This window comes from Protopterus annectens, chromosome 17.part0 (assembly GCF_019279795.1).
Source record: "Protopterus annectens isolate FY-2018-M chromosome 17.part0, PAN1.0, whole genome shotgun sequence".
In the NCBI taxonomy this organism is placed as follows: Eukaryota; Metazoa; Chordata; order Ceratodontiformes; family Protopteridae; genus Protopterus; species Protopterus annectens.
In genome coordinates this window covers 739,492,235-739,515,660 of record NC_056751.1, presented here as the reverse complement: position 1 = coordinate 739,515,660, position 23,426 = coordinate 739,492,235, and the positions used below count along the sequence as shown (strand labels likewise).

Genomic DNA, 23,426 nt, shown 5'->3' with positions numbered 1-23,426 from the left:
GACAGAGAGACACCACAGGCAAACACTTTATGGACAAAATGTAACAAGTCTGTTCTAGTCAGTCAAACACAGTTCAAAAAAAAAAAACAACACACAGTCATATAAGTATATCGATATATGTATAAGTAAAAACAGAAACGTCTTACTGAAAAAACACTAACAGGCTAGGAAAGAAAGAGAAATACCAGCTATGGTACTGAAGGAATACCACAAGGGTAAAGGGAGATGGCCGTACCAACAATGGTACTTGAAAGTTTACTAATGGGTAAAGCAAGGAAGAAAAGCTCAAGGTCTGACAGTAGAGAAAACACTAGAAATACTAATTGCTGACTTAAGGAAGAAATACCAATAAATTTTTCATACAAAATATCAAATATGTTTCCACTTAGCTGAGAGCTCGGCTGAAACACGGCTTTACGGCTACGTGGTAAATAAGATCTGGGGTAATAGGGAGAAGGGGATTCTGGGTAGAAGCTTAGCTTGAGAGTTTTTGGCTGGGGTGAGCTTGGTAAAAGGCCGACTCGGTTCCGTGGGCTCGGAACCAAACCCATCAGTGATGAATGGAAAGATTAACATCAGATTATGCCTTATCCAGTATCTGTACGGCAGAATGAAATGTGGGTGAACAGTGATCATGTTTAATCTTTCACTTAACATTTAGAAAACATATATGGACACCATCACCATAATACCTACGCCGTCCATCCATGACCCATTGTTCCCATTTTTTGCACATGGGGTGGGGATGTCACAAATAGTGACAATCATCTAGAGCTGCCGGGTGGCTACCCCTGCCGCAGCAGTTCTTCCACACCACACACTTACATGCACACTCACACCTATGGCCAATTTACAGTGTCCAGGCCACCTACTGCATGTCTTTGGAAGGCGGGAGAAAACTGATATCACTGCTGGAGCCTTCCAGTATCCTGACACAGTGCTCCTCAAACTATCTGGAGATATACAGAGCTGAGTAGATTTTTCTGGCACTTCAGAATTGTGTACTGGTAATTGTTGTTTGACTAATTTTATATCATTGCTGGCTGACTTCAGAGTGGTGCACTGTTATTTTTGCTTCACTGTATAGTTTTTCAGATCTCTGCTGAAGGTGTTTTTCTGCCCTCCCCCTATTTCTCTGTGTCTTAAGCTGGTATAACTGGTTTCACATCCTGTGTGTTACCCGACTATCTCAAGGATTACTTGCATAAAATTAGACCCTCGTAGTAACAGCCTGCATATCATTGCTGGAACCTTCCTGTGTCCTGACAGAGTGCTCTTCAAACTATCTGGAGATATACAGAGCTGAGTATATTTTTCTGGCACTTTAGAGTTGGTTACTGGTAATTGTTGTTTGACTAATTCAGAGTTGGGCACTGTTATTTTTGCTTCACTGTATAGTTTTTCAGATCTCTGCTGAAGGTGTTGGTTTCCCATACCCACCCTCCACATTCCTGTGTTGCTGTTTAAATTTTGAGGCTTTTGCAGTTGCATGACCCCACTGTAGATTTGATCTGGGACACTCCCCACAGTCCCATCTGTTTACCTCATTCTACCCAATAGACTTCTCCTGCACTTGTTTTTAGTCATTTTTAATTTAATTGCATTTTTTAAACGGTTTGGTCAGACATTGCTGCATACTCAAGTGTGCTAGCTTGCACTGCATTTGAATTGTTTTTACTGCTGTTTTAGCTACTTTTCTGTATGTGTGTGTATATATATATATATATATGTATATATATATGGGAACACTACTAAATCTCGAACGTTTGAAATCTCGAATTTCAAATGCTTGAGACCATGTAGCCAGAACCGCACATTACCGAAAGGCCAGAAGCGTGAAATTCAAAATCCCGATGGTAAGGGATTTTGAGTTAGCGCTTCTGGTGTTGCGGTTCAGGTAAGTATGTGTGTGTAAGTGTGTTTGTGTGTGTGTGTGTGTGAGAGGGGCTATAATGTGTGGGTGTGAGTTTGCCTTGTGTGTATGTCGGTGCGATCTCGGAGTTGGAATATTAAAGTCGGGGGGGTGTGGGGGGGTGCAGACGGGCGAAGCCCCCCTGCTTAACTTTAGTGTAGGGTGGTTTGTTTGGTTATGGGGTGAGGCTGTGTATATGTTTGTATGTGTGCTGTATGTATGCAGTACTTTCGCGATTTTGAATTTCGTGGTTTTAACATGTCGGTAATGTGGGGTTTAGGGATTATGGTCTCGGTATTGTGGGCTTCGGGATTGTGTAGTTTCGGTATTAAGTAGTGATTCCATATATATATATATATATATATATATATATATATATATATATATATATATATATATATATATATATCTATATATATCTATATAAACCTTTCCTGTAACTAGTGTAGTCCAGACTCAGATTTGCTGTATCCAGGAATGTATGTAAGCTTCTGAGTCCCCCCCCCCCCCAAGCTTTCTGTGTTGGAGGGAAGCCTTCTAGCTTATCAGTGGGAGTGGTAAGCACTAGGTAACCTATCTACCACATAAGGAGTGGTTCTAGCCCAGAAATTTTAGTTATTGGCCATTTGGGCAGTTTTTCCATCTCTCTCAACTTTCTGATTTAAAAGCCGCATTTACACTTGTTTCCCCCTTTCCTGTAACTAGTTTAGTCCAGATACAGAGTCTTAGTTTTAGCACTTGAATTTGCTTATTCATGCTCAGCAATTGTTCAGAACTTGTAAGCACGAAATAACCTACTAATTACTACAGCACTCAACCTTCCTCATTACATAGAGGAAAACAGTTTTGGTACTTACTTTCCTCACTTGCTTACAGAAAAACAGCTCTTGTACTCACTTATCTAGAGGAAAATAGTTTTTTATTCAGGCATGTCCAAGGGTAAGCTCCCAGTGTTCTCTCCTGTCTATCTGATGAATCTGGGCAACTTGGGGCAATGTAGAAACTGCCTCATGTACACAGACAACCCTCTCTTCCTACCACCCAACACTACAACTTGTGAGAGATGCACTTATCTAGCCAAACTGGAGGTAAAGCTCTCTCCAATCAAGACTGAACTTGACAGTCAAGAGGAGACGGTAAACACTTGCACCACACCACACTCATCACATAGTCTCACTAAATCTACACCACCAAAATTCACACATAGAAACACAAAAACATTCGTGGAAGCTCTCAATAATAATCTGTCTAAGCAACAGAGACCTCCAAAGCAGAAACGCAAGCAACCTCCATCCTCCAACACAACCCAAATGACACACAGCCCGCAGACTCAGTGTGCCACTCAACCACAGCCAATAAGGCAAAACAACGTACCCAACACACTAGTCATAGGTGACTCTATAGTCAGGCACACTGATATCCCACTCACCAGGCTAAACAAGGAGAAGGTTACTGTCAGCTGCCTGTCGGGTGCCACGATCTGCCACATAACCCACGCACTCAGGTCACTCCACAAGTACAAATATGACTCTGTCATTGTCCATGTTGGTGTGAACGACCTGAGATGTACCTCCCTGGACTACATGAAAAGAGACATGGAAGAGCTCTCCGATCTTGTAGCCCAGGCAGGTATGACCCTAGCCCTGAGTAGCATTCTGCCATCACCCAGAATGATACCGCAGTACAAGAACAAAATGATTGACTTCAACAATTGGCTAAGCTTCTGGTGCAATTCTAAAGGGATCCAGTATCTGTCTGCCTGGGATGACATGGTCGTCAGACCACGATGCATTGCCAGAGATGGCCTGCACCTGTCACCCCTGGGATTCCAGATACTGGCTAAGGTTCTTGCCACCCCTATAGTGCCTTTTTTAGGCAAGGTTCAAATGACAAATTCACCACCATAACAGGAACAGGCAAGCAAAAACTGAGGGTAATGCTACTCAATGCTAGAAGTCTAAATCTCAAAATGCACTCACTCAAGGCACTCCTTAAAATGGAGAACATCGATATCTGTGCAGTGACTGATATCTGGTTCAAGGCTCCAGACAGCACCCCTGCACTACCAGGCTATAACTCATACCACACTTTTCGGCCATGTAACCTGGACCGGAAAACCAAAGGCGGAGGTGTGTCCATATTTATTAAGGATATCCACACCTCCAGGCTTGGTGCTCAGCATAATGCAGCCGAGGTTATCCAAGTTCAACTAACTCTGGGCAAAACTGCAATCCAAACTGTAGCTTGCTACAGATCACCCACCATGCCCCAGGATTCCCACTCCTCTTTTCTTGACGTACTGGAAAATATTAGGGTTCAACCAAACACCCCAATAATGGGCAATTTCAACTACCCCACCATTAACTGGGAAAACTACTCATGTACCAACTCCTTTACTCAACGCTTTCTGGAATTCATAAACTCCAGTGCCCTGGATCAACTTATCCACACCCCCACCAAGGGCAATGATATCCTAGATCTAGTCATTACCAACATGAGTGACCGGTTTTCCACACCTGAAGTCAACGCCTCACTGGTCCGATCAGACCATAAGCTAATTACCCAAGATATCCACACCCTGCCCCCACCTCCCATTAAGGAAACCATGGAAAATAATTTTCCATATGCCGGGGCCGATAGCCTAGTATCTACCTATGAACCTATATCAAACAAAGCTCCCCATTAGCACTCCAAGAAAAATCTTGATGATTGGATGGGAAATAGGAAATTCACCCCAGGAATCACTTCTGTGGCTCTGCTTGACAATGGCACAGGAAAATAATTTTCTTGGGTGGCAAAAGCCAGGGTACCTTTTTGGCAGGGCTTGTATAGGCCCCCAGGGCCGATAGCCTAGTACCTACCTATGAAACTATGCACCTAATATAGGATTTTGTAGTTGTAATTTTTTGCCTCCATTAATATCTACTAAACATCCTCAGAAAACAGGTACCTAAAAGATATTAAAACCATCATCCAGGCAGTTAGCTGAAGTTATTTCAAGCTGTGATATATCAAACACCTTCTTGTCTGGTGTTTATCCAGGCAGTTAGCTGAAGTTATTTCAAGCTGTGATATATCAAACACCTTCTTGTCCTGTGTTCATCCAGGCAGTTAGCTGAAGTTATTTCAAGCTGTGATATATCAAACACCCTCTTGCCCTGTGTACATCCAGGCAGTTAGCTGAAGTTATTTCAAGCTGTGATATATCAAACACCTTCTTGTCCTGTGTTCATCCAGGCAATTAGCTGAAGTTATTTCAAGCTGTGATATATCAAACATCCTCTTGCCCTGTGTTCATCCAGTTAGGTGAAGTTATTTCAAGCTGTAATATATCAAACACCCTCTTGCCCTGTGTACATCCAGGCAGTTAGCTGGTTATTTCAAGCTGTGATATATCAAACACCCTCTTGCCCTGTGTTCATTCAGGCAGTTAGGTGAAGTTATTTCAAGCTGTTATATATCAAACACCCTCTTGCCCTGTGTACATCCAGGCAGTTAGCTGGTTATTTCAAGCTGTGATGTGTGGTTGGGAGGGTGGTCTAATGGTTAGGGTGTTTGCTTTACAAACACAAGGTGCAGGGTTTGAGTCTCACAAGGAATAATTGGCTAAGCTTAAAATAGCTCACAAGGGCAGCTAGCTTAGTACTAATCTATAATCTAAATCTTATTTGTTGGGAGGGTGACCTAATGGTTAAGGTGTTTGCCTTACAACCACAAGTAACAGGGTTTGAATCTCACAGGGGATAAGTGGCTAGGCTTAAAATGACTCCCAAGGGCAGTTACCCTAATACTAACCTAAGGCAACAGGCTTTTAGTATACTAAATGTTTTAGGGTTGGTAGGGTGGCCTAATGGTTAAGGTGTTTGCCTTACAAACACAAGGTGCAGGGTTTGAGTCTCACAAGGGATAATTGGCTAGGCTTACAATGGCTCGCAAGGGCAGATAGCCTAGTACTAGTCTATGAACCTATGAACCTATATATCAAACACCTTCTTGTCCTGTGTTCATCCAAGCAGTTAGCTGAAGTTATTTCAAGCTGTGATATATCAAACACCCTCTTGCCCTGTGTTCATCCAAGCAGTTAGCTGAAGTTATTTCAAGTTGTGATATATCAAACACCCTCTTGCCCTGTGTGAGCAGGTTTAGTCTGAAAGGAAGCTTGAGGTTACTGCCCTTGGCTATTCCCAAAAGAAAAAAGAACAGCTGCTGCCTAAGCCAGCACAGAGTCACTAGAATGATATTTGGAGATGATTTCTGAATATTCAGAATGGCCCTGGATATCAGTGGAAAGGGTGGCAAAGCACACAGGAGCACTCCTGTCCAAGGAAAACAGAATGCATCTATTTTTCTTGCATGATGCCTTGGGTTGAATGGAAAAGCTCAGGAACAGATCTAGAATATCTACTTTTCTTGTGGTTTAATTTCTCCAAGTCTATTGGGTTTCTAATATCACGATGGGAACAGATCACATTCCTAAGTCAAAATATAATTAAAGTTTGTGAAATTAGTATCATTTCAGCCTTTGATGTTAGCCAAAAGTGTTCTTCCCAGCACCTGTGATATATCACAAACTGACTCCTCCTGCAATTCACTTTGAATTACTTGCATTGGTAGCATATCTAACTATGACTGTAAATTATTTTTTATGAGACCCCACTGCTCCTACTACTATTGGAACTATCTGGGTAGCCTTCCTCCACGTTACCCTAATTTCTGCCTGCAAGTCCTAGTATTTTATGACGGTCTCTCTCCATACATAAAACACTGTAATCACGGGGTATAGCAATTTCAATGAGCAATGCTACTTTTGTTTTCCTTTCATTGACTACTGTATATGGTTTTCTTGCATCTACTTTTTGAACTGTTGGTAATAGGTGACTTCATGTAATATAAACTGAATCATTGTCTAGAATGCTTTGTGGCTCATGTTTCCAAAGCTTCTCAGCTACTTAAATATTATAATATTTGCACGATCCTCAGTGCAACAGTCCTGCCACATGTTTATGCCTTTGCCATTAGTGCATCACACCCAGCAAGAAGATATGTGACTGTTTCCAGTTCTGTTTTACAGAACCTGCATTTGTCTGTTTCTTCCACATGTTTAATGAACTTTGCAACCAGCATGTACATAGTACACTATCCTGGGCCAACATTAACTTCATCTTTTGGTTTACATTCGCCTCTCCCTAACCATTCCCATGTCAGATCCTGATCAACATGAAGTTTTTCACGCAGTTTTCTGTATGTGCAACAACATCTATGCCTTTTGCACGTTTTTCGCCTTCTCACCTGCTCCTCCTCCTTATTTTCCTTTGTTTTCTTTTTTGGCACATCCAGTTGCTGCCTGATTTTTGCATACTTCTGGTTTGATTTTCATTTCCACTTGACACCAATATGTGTCTGCTAAACTAATCAGGGAAGTCATATTAGACTTGTTCTCCTCGTGTCTTAAAATGTTCACCATGGATCTGATGAAGTCCACAGATATGTAAGTAGTCCTATGATTGCAGATCTGTACATGTAATCAGGTTCAAGGAGACCCATACCTCCTTCAGAACATGGAATATACTAGTCTTGGTATTCACTGATTTTATGTATCATTTGATAAACATGAAGCATTTTTGTTGTGTTCCTGTCCACCTGATCCAATACATTTTGGGGCCAATCACCTCAAAACTAAGTTAGAAGAGGAAGAGCAAACTGGTTTACAGCTTGAACTAAGATGTCAGGACTGCTTTCAGTATTAATTTTAGTCTTCTAAAATATTACTTACGGAGTTTTCTTCGCATTTGTTCTTGTTTTATTGTCAATCCTTCAATAATTCCCAAATATTTATACAGTACAATGAAAAAGTATTTGCCCCTTTCCTGATTTCTTATTTCTTTACATGTTTGTCACACTTAAATTTGTTTGATGATCTAAAGCATTTAAGTATTAGACAAAGATAACCCAACTAAAACACAGAATTCAGTTTTTAAGTGAACATTTTATTTATTAAGGAAAAAAACTATCCAAACCTACATGGTCCTATGTGAAAAAGTAACTGCCTCTTGTTCAATCATGAAGTAAATGTGGTTAATCACATTTTTGGGAAAGCTGAGTTCAATTTCACTAGCCACACCCAGGCCTGATTACTGCCAGACCTGTTGAATCAAGAGATCACTTAAATAGAACCTGTCAGACAAAGTGAAGTAGGCCAAAATATCCCAAAAAGGAAGAAATCATGCCACGATCTAAAGAAATTCTGGAACAGATGAGAAACAAAGTAACTGACATCTGTCAGTCTGGAAAAGGTTACAAAGCCATTTATAAAGCTTTGGGACTCCAGCGAAAGTACAGTTTTGTACCTACCATAAATGTAGATGTTCGAAGATCCACATTGCTGCAGTCCTTACACTTGGCCCAGATGTCAGAAGACCCTAAAAAGAAAGGTCAAAAGCAAAAGACAGCAAACAACCAACCAACCACCCTTGGTAGGTACAAAACTGTACTATGTTCTTCATCTCACATTGCTGCAGTCCTTACAGAATCCCAAAAAACCAGCCCTAGATTTAGAGGAAGGTGATAATGCTTAGAGAGTAGCCCTAGTGGAATGAGGCCTAATCCCAGTGCCATGATGCAATCCACTTAAACAAATAACTGCTGAGACTGCCTGAACCCTTTTAGTTCTGCTCAAATAATATCGTAAACTGCTGTGTACATCTCTAAAGTGTGCAAAAATTTTTTCCTTTATTTTGGGGATTTTGCATAAAAAGTAGGTAGTATAATAATTTGGTTTAAAGCCCAACTGAAAACACTTTGAGCATAAGGAAGGATTAGAGGATTAAGGTATAAAGATACCTATCCTTATGGAAAAATTCCTGCGCCATAGGGCCTGCAATTCAGAAACCCTTCTTCTAGAGGTAATGGCCAACAAATGGCCAACAAAATGATAAATCCATCCAACTCATTTAGTACTTTCAGGTCAAAGCTGTATGAAATTGAGTTTCTCAAAAATTGAGATCCCCCCAAGCAGGAGTAGGAGCTCCGTGGGAGGAGCTCTTTCTGGGGGTGCTTAAGAAATTTAAAGAACAGGGATGAAAAAATGGTACAGGTCACAGGTGGAAATGAAGTCTGGTGCTGCAGCATGCCAGAAGCATGAACCTTTAACTCCTTAATGTAAGTAACTCAATGTAAGATGTCCTCAGAGCCACATAGATCCTACCTCAGTACAAAACAAATCCTTTGCTGCACCATTTAATTGCAGGCTGCTCAAAACAAAAATCTCTTCCAACACTTCATGTACTATTTCCTTGTTCTGGGCCTTCATTCAAAACTTGCTGTGGAAGTTGGGATACTCTAGTGTTTAACAGAATAAACCAGGCTGTTAGGTGAAGAGAGAGAAGCTTGACATTGAGTAAATGACTGTTCTCCTGAGACAACAGGTGTGGAATCGAAGGCAAAGGCCAGAGAAGGTTGCCAGACTTCCGGTAGGCAAGAATTCAGTGTGCTGGGTGGCACCTCTAAGCTAGTCACATCCAGAGTTCTTTGGCTTGTCTTGTCTGACCTTTTCTGAGAACTTTTGGAAGGAGAGGCAGAGGTGGGGAAGAAAAGACATACACATGAAAGTGCTGTGGAAAGGAAGGCCGCTTTCAAAACCTGGGATGAAAGGTTTTGGCAGCTGGCGCTTTACTTTGGCAGCTTTTTGAGTGGAGAAAGTCTGAGTTCTTATGATGTCTGTTCCCAACTGAAATACATGAGGATCCACTTCCACAGGATCAATCCATGCTCGTGGGGGGGATCACATCGTCTTGCTCAACACATCTGCTAAGAGGTTGTTGCACCCTGAAGAAACCTTTGCTGAAAGATTTAGCTGTCCCACAAAAGCAGTCTCCCACAAAATCATTGCTTGCTGTGTGAGAGGATTGAATGTGTTCCCCTTGCCAGTTGATGTGTGTGCCCTGAAAGTTGTGTTGTCTGTTAGAATCAACACCTGCCCTGGAAGAAGTAAATCTGTGAAGCTAAACATGCAAACTGGACTGCTACTGTCTTGTTCAAGTTTCAATGTAGATGTTGTATGTTGACGAACCCCATGTCTTTGAGTCCACTTTCCCATTTGAATGAAGCCAAGCTTTGTCTGAGGCATCTCTCGTTAGAATCTGACTTCGAGTCTGGCCTCTTCTGAAAGGAAGTCCAAGGTTTAGGTGACCTTTTCCTGGCCACCACAAAAAAGAATTTTGAATGCAAGAGGTTATCCTCCTGGACAGTGTCCAGATCTAGCAGTCACTGTGTCCATACATTTTTATAATGCATTGTAGCTTCCTCTTCCTTAGAATGTTTGGCAGCCAGCACCAACCAGACTACAAAGCCACCATGAACCCCAAGGGCTTGAAGGACTGAGAATGCAGTCAGCCTGACTGATGATGATTCAATTGATGAAAGTAAAAGGAGATTCTTCCTGAGTTCGAGAGAAAGAAAAGGCCATCTGGGATGCTGTATTTTGTTTTAGCATAGAGAAAGAGGGTACTATGCTCATGTTACTTTGAGTTTTTTTATTAGCCAGCAGAATACTAGGCTATCAAGCACTTGAGTCAATTATTCCAGCCTTTGAGCCTGAATTGAGCCAGATTTGAGCCAGAATCAGGCAAAGCGTCCAATCTGTAGGAAGAATAAGCTGAAGCTAGAACTTTGAAGCTATCTCTGGGCAACAGACTGGGGTGAGGATAGATAAGCAACTGATGATGATAGAGAAATGATGTCAAGAACTGATAAGATCCAGTCCCTCAACTCAGTGAGATTCTGCAACTCAGGTAAGCCTCCTTTTGAAGGTAAGCCTCAAATGAAAACCAAAGTTACCCCAGTAAGTCTTTGCCCAGTGAGTAAAAACTGTTATAGACCCAACATTTTTGGATAAGTAGACCAGATAGAGTGTTGAGGATAGATAGGCCCATTTGGTGGTCTCCGGTACTGTAAACAGAATACTAAGACAGTGAGAATAAAATCCTAGAGCCTGAAATTGGCATAGGGATTCTACGCTGTAGAGCTCTTTGTGAGTAGCAGAGAAATTTGTGCTGAGGCCTCTATTCTGGCCTGAGGAGGCGATAGGCATGCTGAAAGGAATCACCTGTAACTTGTAGTGCAGAATAATATCCATCCTTCAATATCAATATGGCCATCTGTCTTGAAATTTTAAACTCCAAAAGAAGGCAAAAAGTGCCAACAAACCTGCCAAAGGTGCTGCCAGGCGAAACCAAGGGCAGCTGAAAATTGTCCATTCAAAGGTTGGAGAAGGACCTCCCCTCACCTCACCAGACTGCGCAGGTGAACTCCTTCTCTAGGCCCCTGAACCTGAACTCTGCCCTGCGTCTAAGATCTATTTACGGACTGGGAATCATGGCCCCGGATCGTCCACTTTAAGGTGACCCAATTTCTACTAAACTTATGCACCTGCAAAAAATCTTTTACAGTCTGCATGAGCTTAGCCTTGTCTTCCATTTTTCTTAGGAACTGCCTCAACAAGGTGAACCAAACAACACACATCAGATTGGCAAGCAAGGCATCTCTAAAGTCTTGGGTAACATGGTCAGATAGACAGTCATCTGTCCCCAAGCGTGCCTCTTGAAGACAAGAACCAGTGGCAGCCCGAGGCCCGAGGCCTGTACAACAAACTTGATTGCTTAAGAAGTCTTGCCCCTTTTGTCTTGAAACTCTACTAAAAACTTGCACTCTTCCCTCGTCCTTCTGCCAGAGCATCTGTGAGAAAGTAGCAGCAAAGTGAGAAGTTAGGTTATTTCAGTATGTACCATGTTTCATTCAAAGCCCTGTGGGCTACTTAAGAAGAAAGCCCAACTTTCTTTCCTTTACACTCAACTTTCTGGCCTCTTTATCTGGAGGAACTGGTTTTAACAACAGAAGCCTCTTAAAAAGCATGGGCCCAGTAACAGTTTCTGGGTCAGCCCTAGTCTAACAGTAAAGATACTTATGAGCTTATCTTTAAAAGATAATACCTATCCGGTTTAACAGAACAGAGCAAAGAATCAGGATTAAGAGAAGCCTGAAAAAACTCAACTACAAACACCACCACAACAGGAGGTATCCAAGGAGGCTATGCTGGGGTAAAAACAAAAAAAATTCCTAAAGCCTTTGAAGGGAATCCAGTCCCTAAGCCTCTTCCCATTTAAAGAGCTCCAAGATGGAATTGAAGAGTGAAAAAAAAAGAAAAATCCTCAGAGAAGGAGAAGAGTAGACCTCGAACATCAGAAGAAATCAGAGGAAGATCCCTCCTGCAGTCAGAACGCCGAAGACTCTGGAAACATCTTCAAATGCTCAACTCCCCAACTCAGGTTCCACCCTAGGTCTCTTATCAGGAGGGGCAAAAAGAACCTCTCTAATCAAAGTAAGAATCTCTTGCCATTTTTTTTGGCACTTGCAGGCTGAATCCTGAAAGAACTAGGGAGTGAACTAGGAAGAGAAGCTAAACCTGGCTAAGCCTTGGGCCTGAAGGGAAACAGCCGGACCACCCTAGAGAGGAGCAGGAGCCACCCAGAGAAGGGAGACCTGAGAGCCCCTTCAGCCTGACCTGCCTCCCTCTGCCTCACATCCTGCAATAACAAAGTCTCCCCTGGGACTCCAGAAACCTCCGGCGGAACCCGGGCTGCGGGACTCACCGGCGTCCCGGTCTGAGGAGGTGCTTATGGGCTTTGTGCCTGGGCTTGCCACCTTCCGAAGACTAACCTGGCTGAAGCAGCGGCAGCTGCGTGGATGCACCGGGCGTGCTCAGGCCTGAAGCATCCTGCCTTTTCCTTAACAGATAATCTCTGTCACGGTATCTGTTCTCCACAAGATGACACTAACAACCTTTTCTGACATCCGGTAAACCACTGGGGCAAAAAGAAAAACTAAAATATCGAAGTATCACAGTACTTAACCAACTTTGATTCGGTCCTGAAACTCCGAATTTGAAAATTTCAGAGAAACAGCGAAATAACAACGGCGCTGCCAACGCACATTTCCATCGGCAAAAAAGATTCGAAAAATTTGATCGGTCATGACGGCACCTGCTGCTGGCGTCCTGATGTGGTCAGGCAAATGCATATGACGGCGTCAGTGGGACTGCGCGATATTCGGGCCGACCCGAGGACGTGAGGACTGCGTATGTGTAAGGACTGCAGCTGATTGAAACATCTACAGTGATAGCCATTATCCACAAATGGAGAAAACATGGAACAGTGGTGAATCTTCCCAGGAGTAGCCGGTCTACAAAAACTACCCCAAGAGCGCAGTGACGACTCATCCAAGAGGTCACAAAAGAACCCAGAACAACATCTACAGAATTGCAGGCCTCTCTTACCTCAGTTAAGGTCAGTGTTCATGACTCAGCCATAAGAAAGAGACTGGGCAAAAATGGCACGCAAGGCAGAGTTCCATGGCGAAAACCACTGCTGACCAAAACAAACAAAGGCTCGTCTCACTTTTGCCAAAAAACATCTTGATGATCCCCAAGACTTTTGGGAAAATATTCTGTGGACTAACGAAACAAAAGTTGAACTTATTGGAAGGTATGCATCCGTTGCATCTGGTGCAAAAGTAACACAGCATTTCAGAAAAAGAAAATCATGCCAACAGTCAAACACGGTGGTGGTAGTGTGATGGTCTGGGGCTGCTTTGCTGCTTCTGGACCTGGCCGACTTGCCGTGATTGATGGAACCATGAATTCTCTCTACCAAAAAATCCTGAAGGAAAATGTCTGGCCATCAGTTTGTAACTCAAGCTGAAGCGCACGAGTTCTGTAGCAGGACAATGATCCAAAACACACCAGCAAGTCCACTTTTGAATGGCTTAAAAAAACAAAATAAAGGTTTTGGAGTGGCCTAGTCAAAGTCCGGACTTGAATCCAATTGAGATGCTGTAGCATGACTTTAAAAAGGCGGTTCATGTTCGGAAACCCTCCAATATGGCTGAATTAAAGCAATTCTGCAAAGAAGAGTGGGCCAAAATTCCTCAACAAAGATGTGAAAGACTCATTGTCAGTTATCACAAATGCTTGACTGCAGTTGTTGTTGCTAAGGGGGGCACAACCAGTTATTAGGTTTAGGGGGCAATTACTTTTTCATATAGTACCATGTAGGTTTGGATAGTTTTATTTTTCCTTAATAAATAAAATCATCACTTAAAAACTGCATTTTGTGTTTACGTGGGTTATTTTTGTCTAAAATTTATATTTGTTTGATGATCTGAAACATTTAAGTGAGACACACATGCAAAAAAATAAGAAATCAAGAAAGGGGCAAATACTTTTCCATTGCACTGTACTCTCCCTCCTGCTGAAGTCCTTTTATATCACATTCTTGTCCCAAACTGATGTTTTCTTGATGCTGCAACTTTCCTGATTTAAACGTTGCTTTTGCATATTTATCAAGACCAAATGACATTCTTATATCACCTGAAAAAGTTTTGACCACTTGCAGCTATGAAAGAAAAACCTCTTTTTACTGAGATATCTAGGAGACACCCCATAAATACAATCGTGTGAGAAGGGGTAGAAGACTACTTTTATGTTCTCCTGAAACCCCAGTCTGTGCAGATCTCTCATCCAAGTGAGAGAATCCTGACACTTTGAAAAACACTGTGCAAAGAGAAAAAGTCGTCTAAATGAGGAAAACGAGGCCACCTGACAGTCTGCTGTAGACCATCACTGGAGACAGACACTTGACGAGGCCACCTGACAGTCTGCTGTAGACCATCACTGGAGACAGACACTTCTGAATATCCCTGGAGCATGGATAAACCAAAAGCTAATGCAGAGTAATGAAAGTAATCCAGACAAACAAAACCTTAAGATACCTTTGAAATCTGGTGCTATAAGAATGCGACAAGCAACTTTTAAATCTAGGATCAGTAAAAAACTTAAATGCGGAGTAAGAGGTTGTGACGGGATAACATTAACTTTAGAACTTTCACAAACTTTTTTAGAAATGAAAGATCTAGGGCTGGTCTTCACAAGGCTTCTTTCTTAGGCACTAGAAATGTTGTTCCCCCCTCCTTTCTGAGAAGGAGGGACAGCTTTAAATCACCCCCCACCCCCACCCCCGAGTTAGAAAATGCTGAATGACAGTAGGGAAAAAGTCTGAACTAGCAGATGAGGAGAAATCCCCTGAGAAGGCGGGAGAGATTCCCACTCCCATCTGTATCTTTGATGAAACTCTGTAGACCTGTTTGTCTAGAACTATCTGCTGCCAAAGAGAAAAATGGAGTGCCAGATTTTGGAGCAGAATTATAGGCTTCCCAAGGTGGGGAAAGGGAGCTGGGATTCTGTAGACAGTCATTCAGACTTGTTAGACTGTCTGTTTCTAGGGGGTTCCTCTTCTCTTTTTCGAATCCCCTTGCCATTATTTTTTTTTTTAAGTCTGCTTACCAGCTGCTTGCTGTATCTGCTGTTATACTTTGTGTAAACTATTGCATAGGTAGCTAGAAAATCCCTGAAAACCTGGAGAAAGAAGACTGAAAAATCTGGGAAACTCCTTGAATCAGTGTTCCTCCCTCATCACATTTTTTAAGGACGTCTGTAGCAGATGGTCCAAATACAAACTATCTACGAGACAATTCAAAATGTCATCTTTGTACATCCTCCAAAAGGTTTGGCGTACGCAACCAAGCACACCTCTTCAGAACAGTGCCAGGAGCAGCAGCAGCTCTAGAACTGGCATCAGCTGAATCATAGCATTTCAAAGGACATTTATTCACGTGAGACACAGAAGCAATACGGTTACACAAAGATGATTTTTTCCTCAGATAAGGGAAACAAAGTCAAAATGTTCCTCACATTTTCAAAAGAGGCAAGCATAAATCTTCACACTTGAACTTGTCAATTAAGAATTCTAAAAATGAGTGCTGCAGAAGAATACAATTTTCCTAAAAGACTTTCCTATCCTTGTTAGAGAAGGAGGGATTAGCATTACCCAGATGTTTAGCAGCAGCTAAAACCACTGCTAGATCTAAACTTGGATTAGAAAATAAAAAGTTGTTTGACTGGGGAACTTCACAATTTCTTAATAATAAGCAGACTGGCTATCAGGCGAGTTACAGGCAGTAATAAATACATCCTCCAATAGCGAAAGAGGAGGAACGAGAGTAGGTTAAGGAATTCCAGTTACAATAAATCACAATGGGTTGTTTTTTAACATCTTTACTGAATTATCAAGACACAAGCAAACATACACTTAAATAAAAGAAAATAAAGCACGTTATCATATTCAGTTACAAGCATTACACAACATACATTATTTTATCAACAATATATAAACTGCGACTGCTCAGTTCCTGCCTTCCCTTAATCCTCACGCCTCCTTCAAAACACTATTCTGCATGCATGCATCTCATAACTTCCATTTATTTTTTCTATGTAATTTGCTCCTACCCTTTTCTAAAGGTCCTACTTCCAGTTATTTATCTCTGTTTCAACATTCACTACTTCAAATCAGGAGGTTTAGACTCTGATTTCCATTTTCTAGTAATTGCTTTTTTGGCAGCTACCAGAATTAAACCTACAAGGCCCTATTCCTATTACGTCTAGGCAATTCAGATACCATACAGTTTCTCAAATAATTTCTTAGTTACACCCATATGCTCACCTTAACTTCTGAAAAAGTACTCTGTAAGGTATTTTTAAAATCTGCCAACTCATTACACTCCAAGAACATATGTTCCAATTACCCCTTTATCCCCATCAGACGTCCAACACTTGCCATCTACTCGAGAAAAAAATTCTTTGGAGTCTGATTGGGGTATAAAAATAAAATGTAAATGTAAACACTTCCATGCAAAAATTCTAAATTTTCTAGACTTTGTTGCATATTTGGGAGTTATACATATGTCCTCACATTGTTTACTTGTGAACTGCTTATCCAGTCTCTTTCCGATATTTTCTAACATCCTCTGATTTATTCCTACAGTTATTGTGCAATACTTTATATGCCCTGCTAATTCTGTTCTAAATTCATCTAAAAACTCTACCTGATGTCTTTCACTTGAGATTCTCCATTCCCTTTTTCTATGCCTATACTCTGACATCAATCCCTGACAGGGGAGGCACTTTTTAACCTGCAATCCAAATGTCTTATTGGCCTCTTCCCATTCTATTACCTTTCCTTCACTAGCTATTTGCTCCAAATAACTTGGTTCCTTTGCCAGTTTTCTCCAGTAAATTTCAGGCTCCTAGTCTATGTACCCCTAACTGCAGTCATCCCTATTAGTAGAATCTCTAAATCATAATTTTTATTAAATGACAGTGAAAGATCATTATGCTCCCACTAAAACACATGATTCATTCTAGACATAGTTTCAGAAAAAAAATCCTTCCAAGGGGCTATCAGAAGAAAACTCTCCTTACAATCAGACACATGAGGAGAGAAAAGAGGAGTTGTCCCCTACAATCATTTTCCTATTCAATATCCTGAACATCCTCAGACAGTGAAGAATCCCTTTTTCTCTTACCAGTAATGCCAGAACTGGTGGGGTCAAGAGCCTGAACTAAGCCCAATAAATCACTACTGTTCAAAGTAACCCAGACAGGTGATGATAAATGTCTTAACTTTTTGCTGCTTTTTTTCAGGAATTTCTAAAGAAGCAGGCCTACTTTTGCCAGGTAAAACCTCCCTCGGGACAAGCATCTCAGTCTGGCTATGCAGAGAGGTACTGTCTGCACCTTCCTCTAAGACTGACAAGACTGGTTTCTCCCTTGCCCGGCAAGAGCAATCCAACATCCACAGAAGAAATGTCTAATCCCTGGTCAATGGTGGCTGTATGGACTGCACCAAAGAGAGCCAAGGAAAAAAGATAAATGGTCTGAAGAACCAGAAATGGCCACAGTAGAGTCACCCATCTGCTGCTGAGGCAATTTAGTAGCATGCTGAAGGGGCAAAGGCTGTTTGGAATTTTTTCCTATTTTTTGTGTCTGGCAGAAGGAAGAACTGAGAAACTGGATGATGTTCCATGGTGAAGCCAAAACAAGATAAAAGCACAAGCCAAACCAAAAACTCCTTATTGCAGCAAAAGGAAGGTCCCAGCAGCCAAGCACAAGCCCACAAAAAGCCAAGGCGTTGTTAGTAGCTAAGTCCACAATACGAACACTTCTTTATTTAAAAACATTTTTAATATATTTGAAGTTTAAGAGTTTTTAACAATGGCATAGGATTTTATTTTAAAGTGTGAAACACTTTAAAACACCCGACTGCAATAGGTTTAATTGACCATGCCATTATCCAGGATTTGGGTGTTCGTGTGGAAGAGGTTACAGTGGAGTTTATTAAGTACAGTACTGTTGCTTTAAATGCAGACTCCACTACGTAGTGCTGTTATGTATACTCGTAACCGACAAGGTGGAGGTGAATCGTAACAATTAGTCAACAATGACAGAAACAGTTCAACTTCTTTTTATGACTAAAGGGCAAAAAATATTTTTCCAATTTGGATACTGTAATTATCAAAAGAATGTTGGTTACTACCCGAGTATGGATAGGCAACATCAACTGTTTTATTTCAGTTTGCGAATGTATCAGTTGTAACGGACTGCATTTAACTAGTTATGTTTCCAGCTAGCTGTAAAGGTTTGAAATCACACTAAATCGAACATGGATTTAATGTTCTAGTGAAGGTTTGTTAAAACCTTAAGTTTAAAGCTGCTGTAGTAAAGTTTGTAATGTTGAGATTACTGACTGAAGCATTGCATTTGGAAATGTGAATGTAAACAGGATTGCAGTACTGTTTGACACTGAACTGCAAAGCTATCGCACTGAAATGGTTGATATTAATTTAATGAATTAATTGAAGGAGTGTTAATTAGATATTGGGTAGAGTATTTAATGAGTTGCTTTACACTTGAAACTTTGCCTGAGGAAGTCTCACTACTAGTGAGACGAAAAGCGCTTTATGTTACTTTTGCTATTTTTAAATAAAGAAGTGTTCGTATTGTGGACTTAGCTACTAACAACGCCTTGGCTTTTTGTGGGCTTGTGCTTGGCTGCTGGGACCTTCCTTTTGCTGCAGTATAAAGCCAAAATAAGATGCTTGAATCCCAGGGAAGCCCAGTAGCAGTAGTCAGTGAAACAGTTAAATAGTTAAAAAAAAGTCATTTCCACCCAAAACATAGTGAAAACACTTTAAACACTTATGCCAGCCCTAAAAGTAATTTAATATAATGTTTCGTCAAGAAAAACTAGTTTTAACAACTTTTTTCTCAAAAGTTAAATGAAATGCTTCTAGTAAAAGTGAGAAAGTCACTTGGCAGTCTATAAAGACATGTTTTCCTAGCTTAAAAGTACTACTTTTACAGAAAAAGTTAACTTCCTGTCAAAAAATAAGATGCGGAATGTTGCCCCGTAATGGAGACATTCTAGCCAACTGCCAATCTTTAAAAGCTCTCAAGAGGAGTGCTATTTGGAGGAAGGACAGCGCTGAAGGGCTTGGTGCAAAAACTTCTTTTTTTCTTAAGATCTGCTTGAGCTGATAACCATTTCAGCAAGTGGAAGGGCGTCCTTAAGTTTTAGAATCTGATCAGCTGTTATACACGTAGAAGCATATAACCGATATAGCTAAGACTACTGCAGCACTGATGAAATGAAGAACGTTCATTCTTTAAAGTACCATGTATATCAAACATAATACATATTTGCAAGTCTAAAGGCATGGGGAATATTTCTGCAATACTTTAAATGCGCACTTTAACCAGCATTATAAAAAAATTCCATTACCCAAGTTTGTACATATCTGGGTAGGACTATTCATTGTTTCAAAGTGTCATGTATCAGCTGCAATACAGAGGACTGTCTTCTTTTTCCTTCAGTTCATCCTTCACTTCAACTGATCACACAGTACCCTCAGCACAAGAAATACCAATACAATCCAATACAGCTACTTCAATGAATCCTTGCAAAGAAGTTTTAAAAAAAAAAGCGTTCAGCACAGCAAGAAAAACGAATGTGCATTTCCAATGTTACATTTTATATTCTCAGTCTGCTTCCAACAACTGCATTCATTAATGGAAAGTGAATGTTCAATGTAAGCTGGTCAAGCAATTACTAAACCAGTCTTCCCAGTTGTCAGAATTAACACAAAACCTGCTTCTTCTCATAACGTGTAAAATTAATCAAAATAATCCAATACATCCAATGTTTTTTTTATCAGTTTTAGTTATTGGCAACTGCATCACTTTTTTTCAGCTTCAGAGTTTTTCAAAAAACCTGTCTACTGTGCCACAGTTGTTTCTATGCAGTCAAATAAATTCATACCTTCCTCATTTTCACATTTTACTTTCCATCACATCTACCTTCTATTCAACATAATTATTTCACCTGCTTTGTTTCAAATGCCACCAAAGTAATCATTATCACGACAACATGCCAGTCATTTAAAAATTCAGCATCTTCACCTCCATTTACTTCGCAGAACTAGCCAACAGTTCTGTTAAATCCCCAAATAATGCTGAATTTACTCCAGCACTGTTCACTTCCTGTACATTAACATGAAGCATCTTTTTCATGCCAGCATCATACCCTTTCAATGGGTGGCAACTCTTCGCCCATTACACCTTTCATCTCCTCTTGTAAACCTGTGCCCATTGCAATACCTGAATCTTACACTGTCAATCACGAGTTGACACCTCTGCACACTACTATCCTAAATTTCACCTAGAATAACTCAGTTAAATTCAAAACGTATGACATTTATTCAAGATACACACAGTGACAGAGTGACAACCAACTCAATGAAGCAATGCAATTTCTAGTGGCAGTCACGCTGAAAACCTATGCTGCAAGCAAAGAGACAGAATATAGGTAAAAAACAAACATTATGCATTACTGCAATAGTGACCCTCTCCAATGATCACCGATTAGTATTTTTTCTCTGTAACCTTGCAGCCTTTCCCCTTGAGAAACCTCATCTTTTAATACTTTTTTTTTTAATCTTGCATAGTGTATTCCTTAAAAATGTAAATCAAAGTCTTTCAGGCTAATTGGTCTAGCAGAACATTCATTCATGGAATTACCAAACCAACTTAAAAAATATCAAAAGAAACTATTTCACACATCACAAAATCAATAGCGCTCTTATGGTTATGCCTGGTGTACAAAGCACTGTCAGACTCCACCCTGATGGACCTCCTCTATATCTGCAAAACAAACAACACCAGAATTACCCGTTCTAAAGACTTAAACCTTGGCTGTGATATAAACAGGACCTGCTTGGAAGACATGCATGTATCTCAAAGACAACCCCTTCTCTGGAAGAGGATCCCCAACCATGTGAAGCAGAGCTCCTCCCTAACCCAGTTCAAATGTAACTTGAACAACTAGATAGGGGAACAGGAAATTCATCCTTGGTTTGGCACCTGTGTCTCAAATGGACGCAGGCATCTGTAAATAGTCATCTGCCAGTCTCCTGCTTATAAATGGCTCATCTCCCAAGCCTCTGCTTACATTTGTCAAGGGTACCAGAACTTGTCAGAGATTGGGATGCATGGCTAAGCTTACAAAGGCCCTGGTGATCATTAGTTTCACATCTGTAAAACTATTACCAAAGAATTCAAGTCAAACTTTTTGTTACAAAGTACTAATGAAATGGAAAACACTGTCCAACCAAAGTAAAGGTTGTAAAAAGCATTACTAAGAAACGAAGGCAGCATGGCAGAGCGCTGCTCTTATAAACAGCAAATGCCAAGTGATGTCCATAGATGAGTAGAATGACAGCATGATTTGCATCATGCAGGGGACCCACAAAAACTAAATAGAAGGCTGAGAAAAGACTGACACACATGTATGGGTCTGTTACATACTGCGGCAAAAGTACTCCCTAAAGTATGATTAAGCATGTTTCCTAGAAGAAACAAGTGGAATGGAAACTGCACCATAGAACATTATGATACACTCTACTCACCTATGAAAATAAGTGTAGAGCATGGAGTCTCGTGATAATGCTCCAAAATCAGGAGAAAAAAAACAAACTTGTAAAGCACATCTGTAGTGAGAAACCAGACCGTAACAAATCTTTCAGAGGTGCGCAAATGTTCACTCTCAAGGTGAATTCCTTTTCATACATGTCTCACACACACAAATATATGGTTACAATCGGAGACCTGATCAAAAACATCTATGTTATTTATTTAATTCATTTATTACATAATGAGTTTTTGTACAGTCGGACCTTCCCAGTAAACAAATACAAACTAATAAAATACCTTTATCTGGAAAGTCAACTAGACAGACATAACTTGTGGCTATACAACCTTCTAAGGGTACAGAAATAAACCACAAGCACCACAAAAGAAGTACGACTAACACAACCAACGTAGATATACAGGCCCTTGCAAAGGGCCCATCAGACCTTAAAGAAGAAGGGTTCTCCTAGCAGCAACAAACTCTGGGTAAATGGAAAACAATACCAAACTTGCAAAGAACTACGACTAATAAAACAACACTCAGGGAGGAAGAGGCCAAGCAGATGTGGTTTTACTGCTTTCATCGTTTAATATCAGAACTTCTTCAGAAATAAATAACTGATTAATAAAACTATACAAATAAATATCTTACAAGTTGCTGTAATTAGTGATGAATCAAGTTAGTATCAGGGGAATTATACAACAAAAGAAGCAAAAACACAACACAGTGCATTTATAAAAGAAGCAAGCTGGAGAAAAAACAGAGGAATTGGCTACTGAGAGTAGAAAGACATTCAAAATAGTACAGGGTTGCAAAATACATCATATGGAGACAGGTGGAAATCAAAACAACATATGCCTTCGGAAAGAAAGACATTTTCATTTACTTCAAGGATACAAACAGAGTCCAGGAAGTAAAAAAAAAAATAACTAAAAAGAAGTGTAACAAGGTGCAGAGTGAAATAAAATAAAAATAAAACCAGAGGAGAGAGCAGATTAAGGAGATGCAAAGAAACATTTTCAGAAAAAGGGTGAAAGAGCATGAAATAGTCTTCCTGAAAATATTATGGATCCAAACATTGAGAGGCAATTAAGACTGCACACACACAAACATTATGCAATTATAATTATAAGCATGATTAATTTGGATATCATTAACTTGAAAACGCAACATATTCATGAGGTATAGAGAAAAAGGCAGACAACATTAGCAAAATGGTTCTTGACTATCATCAAATTTTGTTTGTTTTTCATGGCAAATTTGTATATAACAATTAAAACTAAATAACACTGTTGAAATAAGAAAACGATTACCCGAGCCAACATGATGTCACCAATCTCTTTCAAAACAGGGCTGTCTTCTCTTAGTGTCCACATGGATTCCAACAGTGAATCTAACAAAATACAGATAAACAGGTAATAAGAAAGTCAAAGAAGATGCTAGTGTGAGTAATGACAAAGCAAACAATGCCTATGCTGTTCACAACCACAGTAAAAAAAAAAACACATGCTGTCTGTATCTGCTCATTCACCATACTGCTGTTTGTCAATACTGAAGTATAGCTGCCCACTTCTGACTTGTATAAGACACTGCTGTCGCTCTTC

General features: G+C 40.5%; 1 protein-coding gene across 7 annotated transcripts in view; it reads right to left on the bottom strand.

The window, feature by feature from the left end:
- The window catches only part of ARHGEF11 (Rho guanine nucleotide exchange factor 11), a 4,318,379-nt gene that overhangs the window by 944,125 nt on the left and 3,350,828 nt on the right, over nt 1–23,426 (bottom strand). For all 7 annotated transcript variants that reach the window (XM_044059024.1, XM_044059020.1, XM_044059026.1 and 4 more), the window contains one exon: nt 23,136–23,215. In XM_044059024.1, coding sequence (XP_043914959.1) covers nt 23,136–23,215 — 80 coding nt within the window. The remainder of the gene's footprint in view (nt 1–23,135; nt 23,216–23,426) is intronic.